The sequence below is a fragment of the Sinocyclocheilus grahami genome, unplaced genomic scaffold, assembly GCF_001515645.1.
Source record: "Sinocyclocheilus grahami isolate Dianchi unplaced genomic scaffold, SAMN03320097.WGS_v1.1 scaffold378.1, whole genome shotgun sequence".
Lineage (NCBI taxonomy): Eukaryota > Metazoa > Chordata > Actinopteri > Cypriniformes > Cyprinidae > Sinocyclocheilus > Sinocyclocheilus grahami.
In genome coordinates this window covers 893,882-902,209 of record NW_015505557.1, presented here as the reverse complement: position 1 = coordinate 902,209, position 8,328 = coordinate 893,882, and the positions used below count along the sequence as shown (strand labels likewise).

Below are 8,328 nucleotides of genomic sequence, written 5' to 3'. Positions count from 1 at the left end.
TATGCCTTTTCGATGTCTAAGAAAACTCCCACTACTACCTCTTTATGTATTTGTGCCTTCCTGATATCGTCTTCCAAACATAAAACTGCATTCGCCCTTTCCTAAAACCACTTAGATATTGAGATATTAGTCCTTTGCTCTCTAGCACATGATTCAGCCTATTCATGACCATACGTTTCATTAATTTACATATATTTGATGTTAGGGCAATCGGCCGATAGCTGGATGCTTGTGAGTGATCCTTCCCTGGTTTTGCAACTGGGACAATTATTCCATGCTTCCAAAAAGATGGAAGTTTCCTTAATTCCCATATCTTATTAAAAAGGGATAAAATAATACGTAATGATGTGTCTGATAAATGCTTAATCATTTCATTACATATTTCATCTTTCTCTGGTGATGTCTGTCTAACTCCAGCAAGAGCCCTTTTTAATTCATACAATGTGAACTTCACATCCAACGTACAACCAGACGGACCACTTTGTACTTTAATATCCAGATTCTCTTTTATTAAAAGTTCTCTGGATCTTCTCATTCCATCAGAAATATTTCTGTTGCTGTGCACTTGCGCCAACACTTCTGCTTTTTCCGTATCCGTTATTATTGGTCTTTCTTCACTTATTAAACTTGGTATGTTGTTATATTTTTGTATTCCTCCCATCCGCCTAATCATACCCAATATTTCACTAACTTCTATTTTTCCTCCAACATTATCACAGAATTTTCTCCAATAATCTCTTTTACATGCACGGATAACTTTCCTTACAACTGCCTGTGCTCTCTTATAATTGATCAGGTCATCAAAGGAAAAGGACCTTCTGACCCTCCTAAGCATTCTGTTCCTAATTCTAATAGCATCGCTGCATTTGTCTGTCCACCAAGGTACTGTTTTCTTTCCTTTTATTCCTTCTTTTTTCCCCCAATTACTTATTTTGCTGTACTATATAAAACTTTAACTGTTTACTATATTCCTCTATATTATCATGTATTTCTTCCATTTCTTGCATTCTTATTTCACCCATCTCTTAGAATTTCTCCCAGTTAGCGGTTTTAAACTTCCATCTAAGAATTTAGTTTATCTCTATCTGTTCCACTTCTAATCCTATTTTACAACAAATTGAGAAGTGATCACTTCCTATAGGTACTGTGTTCCAACACTTCCCATGTGCATTTCCTAGCCAATTCATCTGAAACTAGAGTTAAATATATCGCAGAGTAGTGACCGCGGGCAACATCAAACCTTGTTGCTTTACCATTATTCAAACACACTAACCTGCTCCACTCCAGCATATCTTCTATAATATTTCCATTTTGATCATTCTTTACACTACCCCATATTGTACTGTGGGCATTAAAGTCCCCACACCACACTAATTAGTAACTACCTGTTCTTCGAATTATCTCTAGTGTTTCTCTACTCAACCTGGATTGTAATAATTAATTATTCTTATATTTTGTGTTCTATTCCAAACATCTATAACCACTGATTCATGCCACTTATTCATTTCTATTACCCTAAACCCTATTCCTTGTCTTATAAAAGTTGCTACCCCACCTCCAATTCCATCATTTTTATCCCTGCGTATTACATTACATTCCTGTAATGTGAACTTTAATTGTGGCTTTAGCCAAGTTTCTTGTATACACACAACACTAGGTTTATTTTCTAATTCATCAATGTATCTTTTAAACTATTGCCCATTAACTAATAAACTTCTCGCATTCCATTGTATAATTGTCAGCAACATTAAGATCCACCACATGCTTGCGTGATTGCAGTTTGTACTTTGATCTTTCACTAATCTCATCTATTGTAATTCCCTCAATATCCAAGTATTTTCCAGCTGCCCTAATTATGATCCTTATCCTTTCCGTTCTGCTCTCTGATTGTGCTGAACAGTTTATTACTTCTGCCATAAATGCAATAAATTTGACTTTATCCGCTATTATATGCTTCTCATTAATTCTGCATTCCTCCAAGCACTTACTCGATAACTCTGTTGGTCGCCCTTGCTCACTCTCTTTTTGTACTTGCTTGACTTTTTTAAAAGCTTCGGCATACGACACTCTCTCCATAATCCTGACATTCTGTATTTCCACAGCCTCTTTCCTGACAATACACCCTCCATACCCAGCACTGTGTTCTTCCCCGCAGTTACAACATTTCTGCTTTACTCCCTGTCCACATTTCCTGTATTCATGATCTCCACTGCATCTTGCACATCTTTGTTTCCCTCTGCACACACCTGTAACATGACCATACATTTGGCATTTGTAGCATCTGAGCGGTGGAGGAATATATGGCCGTACCATATAACTTACAAATCCAAGAAACACTCTAGCTCAGGGGTGCCCAAACTCGGTCCTGGAGGGCCAGTGTCCTGCAGAGTTTAGCTCCAACTTGCCTCAACACACCTGCCGGGAAGTTTCTAGTACGCCTATAAGAGCTTGATTAGCTGATTCAGGTGTGTCTAATTGGGGTTGGATCTAAACTCTGCAGGACACCGGCCCTCCAGGACCGAGTTTGGGCACCCCTGCTCTAGCTGGTAACTTCTCCTCATCAAATTGCAACATGACCGACAAACTATCCATTCTTTCCTTATTTCTAACACATTTCAACCTTCTGGCATTGCTCACTGATGCCCCTGTACTAATTAACTAGCCATTGTTTAATGGATCAGCTTTGCAACTATAAATGATATTTAAAGGGGTCATATGATGTGATTTCAAGTTTTCCTTTCTCTTTGGAGTGTTGCAAGCTCTTGGTGCATAAAGAAGATCTGTAAAGTTGCAAAGACTAAAGTCTCAAATCCAAAGAAATATTCTTTATAAAAGTTAAGAGTCAGCCATGCCTGACATGTCTACATCACGATGTGGGAAGATTTGCATAACACCGCCCAAATGTTCACACAAAGAAAGAAGGTGTAACTCATGTGGTGGCCGCACGCCCTCCGGACGCTCCTTCGTCGAATCCGCCGGCCGCGCCGTTCTCAAGCCCGCCGTCTCTGCTCACTCAAGCCCCCGGCCGCTGCTCACTCTAGGCCGCCGTGTGTGACGCTGTGTTTCCTTATGAAAGCAAACTACTTTGTTTGGCCTTGAAAAAAAATGGACACGACTAGAAATCAGTGGTTAAGTTGTATTTACAACACTGTTCCAGAGCAGTTCAACCCAAATATTCAGATGTGTGCAGCACATTTTATGGAGGACTGTTTACTGATCCTGGTAGAGTAGACTACAATGCCGGCTGTTCTGACTCATAGACTGTAAGTACGTTTTGATATTTAAAGAATTTGCCACTGATGATTCAAACGCAAGTTTTGAGCAGTGTAGAGTAGCGCTTGTTGTTTGTCATTTCTCCGATCACAAATGCAGACATGGTTTTATGTTTACGCGGCGCGATGCAACGCAACGCGTAAAAAGACAGTATAAGTCATTATAATCCATAATTATGTCCCCACTGGACGCAACAAATGCCTCGTTTATAATGGGTTTTCATGTTTTTGTCTCGTCGCTCAGGGCATCACAGTACGGTGAGGGGCGTAACATTTCCGTCACACGCTTGAGGTATTCGGCCAATCATAACGCACTGGATAGCTGGCCAATCACAGCACACCTCGCTTTTCAGAACGATGAGCTTTGTAAAAATCGACGTGTCTCAAAAAGACGGGGCATAGAGGAGAAACAATAATGTACAGTATGTGGAAAATAATGTGTTTTTTTAACCTTAAACTACATAAACACATTTCATTACACCAAATACACAAAATAATGTTCTTTTTAGCCTCATCATATGACCCCTTAATATATATTTTAATTTAATATTATTGTATTTTATATGATATAAATATTATATGGTATTAGAAGTGTAAAAAATTCATATAAATTATTCATATTAAATTACAAAATATATTAAATTAATACTTTCAATATTATTTATATCTGTTTATGATTTCTTTCTGGAGGTTAATGAAACGAAGCCATCTGAAAACCATCTTTTCCAATCCAAATACAGTTGATTTTATTTTAACGCGTCCATATCACTGATGGTGACCAAATTGGACAAAACACTACAACAGTGATAATTTATTGTTCATTCTGTTTGGGATGGCAGATACAAAACATGCAGAGAGGCAGAACAACATTGCAGTTATGTCTTCATATGTAAGGATTACATTTACAAATCATAATCATCATATTCCTCGTTGTCTATGTGATCAGTTTTTCTCTCCAGTAACAAATCCCTGGTCTGCTTCTCACAGATATCTTGTGCCAGCACATAAGCTCGCCATTCATCAAGAGATTCATGGACAGGCTTGCTGCAGAAATCAGGCCTGATTTCCACATCCTGTGCCAAAAGGGCTTTTTTGACCTCAAGGAGTTCACAGCTGCACTGCCATGGGTTTCCATCCAAATATAGAAGTTTCAGTTTTGGTAGGTTCAATGCAGGCAGGGTGGAGAGTTTGTTGTTGCGCAGATTTAACACCTGCAGTCGCCTGAGAGGCTTCAGCTCCCGTTCATGTATCGTGTCAATGTTGTTCCCCTTCAGATCCAAACGGACCAGTGTCTCTGGAAGGCTGGTATAAAAAGAATATTAAAAAAACTGATTAAAAGAAACAGTTATCAAACAGTTATCATTTAACATGATCAATTAATCACATCATATTCAGTCTGATAAAAGCAAAAATAAACAAATAAATGCATAATGCATAAATATAGTAAGTGTATGCATGCATAAATAAATAAGTGTGTAAATGAATAAATACATCCGTGAATAAATGCATAAATAAACAAATGCATAAACTCATAAATAAAAAATTTAATTAAAACATTTTCATTACTTGAAATAAAATTAACGATAACTGAAATAAAATAAAACTTGCCATGTGTTTTATTTTAACTAGTTGCCAAGGCAATGTTTCTCATTTTCATTTAGTAATGACTTGAATAACTAAAATAAGACAATATAACTGTAAAAACTATACAAAAAGGCAAAAACATACCAAAATTACTAAAACTAACTGAAATTAAAATGAAAACGGGAAAATATGAATATTAGTCATTAATGAATATTAATCATATTAGTTCATATTAATATCAAAATGTTAAAATAAAATAAAAACTATAGTATTATTTCAGTGATACTAAAAAACACAGACTGACTTTACTTCAGAGGAAATCAAATGAATATCAATATGTGACCCTGGACCACAAAACCAGTCATTAGGGTCAATTTTTCAAAATTGAGATTAATACTTCATCTGAAAGCTGAATAAATAAGCTTTCCATTGATGTATGGTTTGTTATGATATGACAATATTTGGTCGAGATGCAACTATTGAAAATCTGGAATCTGAGTGTGCAAAAAAATCAAAATATTGAGAAAATCGCCTTTAAAGTTGTCCAAATGAAGTTCTTAGCAATGCATATTACAATCAAAAATTAAGTTTTGATATATTTACAGTAGGAAATGTACAAAATATCTTCATGGAACATGATCTTTACTTAATATCCTAATGATTTTTGGCATAAAAGAAAAATCTATCATTTTGACCCATACAATGTATTTTTGGCTATTGCTACAAATATACCCCAGCGACTTAAGACTGCTTTTGTGGTCCAGGGTCACATATGTTAAGTGAAAAAAAATGCACATACCCATGAGGAATAGCAGAAAGCAGATTCTGTTCTAACGCTAGGCTGGTTAGTTGAATGCAGTTTCTCAGGGCATTGGCTTCAAAGTTTTGGATGGAGTTGTTTTCCAAAAAGAGATGTTTCAGTAGTTTCATCCCTGCTAGTTGCTGAATAGTGACTTCCTGGATATTGTTCTGCCTGCAGTCCAGCTTTTCAAGTTTAGAGGTCAATCTTCCAGGCAGTATTCGTAGCTGGTTTCCTGCTAACTCGCACACAGAGAGATTAGGCAGGCGCAGACCCCCGTCGACTGATACTAGCCTGTTAGAGCTGACAGAAAGAGTAATGAGGTTGTGCAGCTGGGACATGTCACGATTCCTCAGTGATCGGATCTGATTACTGTCCAAGTTCAGATGAACCAGAGACCGAGGAAGATCATGAGGGACTTTGGTGAAGCGGTTTGAAGACAAATCGAACGTTTTTAGAAGCTGCAGTGAAGAGAAGAACGTTGATGATATGGAGGAGATCCTGTTGCTTCCCATGCTAAGCAAATTTAGAAAGGGCAACCTGGGGGCGCCATGTATTGATTCGATTTGATTTCCATCCAGATAAAGACACTCAAGCTTTTGAAGTAATGTTAGGGTGTTTGCGCGCAAGGTGCTAATCTGGTTATTCTGGAGGTTCAGGACCCGCAGCTTCTCGAGGCCCTCCAGGAGTGACTCTTGAAGGCTGTGGATCCTGTTGTGGCCCAAATGCAGGATCTCCAGGCCAGAGGGCAGGCCACGGGGAAGCTGTCTCAAATAGTTTTTTTGAAGGTCCAGAGTTCTTAACAACACGTGAGATCTGAACACATTGGCGTCAATCTGCTCGATCCCACCAGAAGACAGAACTACTTCTTCAAGGCCTGGCAGACCAGAAAAATCTCTGGCCTATAAATAACACAATCTGTTTAAAATCTACCAGTATAATAGGCACCAAGAATACATGAATAATAATGATTAAAACTTTAATTACAGAAAAATCACATAGTAGGATAAAAATTATTTCATCCACTGAGAATGAATGAATCAATCAATCAATGACTGAATGACTTGATGATGATTAGATAGATAGATAGATAGATAGATAGATAGATAGATAGATAGATAGATAGATAGATAGATAGATAGATGATAGATAGATGATAGTCAGATGATTAGATAGATAGATAGATAGATAGATAGATAGATAGATAGATAGATAGATAGATAGATAGATAGATAGATAGATAGATAGATAGATAGATTGATGTTTTAATCCTGAACAGCAAAATAAAATCAATAAAGAACAAACTAAAAATTACCTTCAGTTCTTTGAGGTGATTGTAACCCAGGTGTATTTTCTTCAGGTTGTTTGAGATGAGCGGTGGTACAGACTGAACCCTAAAGCACTGCAGTGAGGCTGCTTGCTCACAGATGCAGTTTTTTGGACAGATGTGGCTGCAGTGGGCATGTTGACTGTAGAGTAAGACACACAGAAAAAGGCAGAATATCATCATTCTGAGAAAACAGCTTCAAACGCCTCTGTGCTGAAGCAGCATTTTAAGTGTCTGAGGCTTAAATAGCTGAGCCAGATTCACCCTTGTGAGAACAAGACTCCTCTGCTTTGTTTGAAACAATGGCTGAGATCATTATCTTGGTTAGAAAACAAAATTCGACACCAGCAAGGAACTGACATATCAGCAGTAGAGAGTCCTGTCTGTTTGCAAATGTAAGAAACTTGCTGATAAACTACTTACAACCTATTAGTTAAACTTAAATGCATTTTCAAGTTTTAAAACCAAAAATGTATAAAAAATGTTATATTTTAGACTACTGGATTAAAAACTACTAACATTACTGACTGTTTTTTTTATAACGTAAAATTTTAATTTCTAAAAAGCTTAAAAAATGAAATGCATAAATGAATAAATAAATAAATTCATCCATTAATAAAGGTTGGGTGGTGCAGCAAATAATCACAAATCTCTGGTTATTTTAGCCAAATATTAATTTAACATTTGATAGTATGTAATTAGCAGTGTTATTTAGTATCACTGAGATACCACTGCAGTTTTATTCATATTTTGAATCGGTTTTTATTTTAATATTTGCTATGTTTATTTTACTTTTCAAGTTTTAGTAAATTTGTTGTGTTTTTGTACACGCGCGCGCACACACACACACACACACACACAGTATATACATATAGCTTTTATTGATTTTATTTCAGTTTTAGTTTTAATCAAATTGAACTAAATTCAAACGAAAAATGTTTATTTTATATTTAATTTTATTTCAAGTAAGTTTTTTCAATTTAATTTTAGTTTCAGTTTTAGTTCATTATAATAACCCTGGTAATTAGTTTAAAGGTATTATTATTATTATTTCGTCATAATGTTCTCTAATTCAGGCTTACATAATTATACGGTTTTCCTAAATATTACATCTATTAAACAATATTAATAACAGAAACCAAGCGTGTATAGGCATTATTAACAAGTGCAAATATATTATACAGTTCAACAACTAATAAAATGATAATAACTACTGTATTTATTTTATGCCACAGAAGTAATTGAGGAGATCTGACGTACTCAGTAATCGATTCGCTCGTCGCACGACGGCCTTCTTCATTGACGGGCCGGCCCGGCCTCATCGTGTGGCAGACCAAACGAATCGA

The 8,328-nt window shown here is 36.4% G+C and overlaps 2 protein-coding genes across 2 annotated transcripts in view; both read right to left on the bottom strand.

The window, feature by feature from the left end:
• LOC107549681 (dehydrodolichyl diphosphate syntase complex subunit nus1-like) overlaps window positions 1-2,265 on the bottom strand; it is a 12,871-nt gene extending 10,606 nt beyond the window's left edge. Inside the window, exon 1 of the mRNA XM_016230855.1 lies at window positions 1,989-2,265. Within this exon, the coding sequence (XP_016086341.1) occupies window positions 1,989-2,265 (277 nt within the window). The remainder of the gene's footprint in view (window positions 1-1,988) is intronic.
• A 1,909-nt stretch (window positions 2,266-4,174) lies between these two features.
• LOC107549679 (nephrocan-like) lies at window positions 4,175-8,323 on the bottom strand. The gene is made up of 4 exons (XM_016230854.1): window positions 8,243-8,323; window positions 6,971-7,124; window positions 5,656-6,557; window positions 4,175-4,574 (listed from the first exon to the last, which is right to left on the bottom strand). Exons 1-4 carry the CDS (start codon window positions 8,302-8,304, stop codon window positions 4,175-4,177), a joined length of 1,518 nt encoding a protein of 505 aa, XP_016086340.1. The 5' UTR covers window positions 8,305-8,323.
• Window positions 8,324-8,328: the final 5 nt, after the last annotated feature.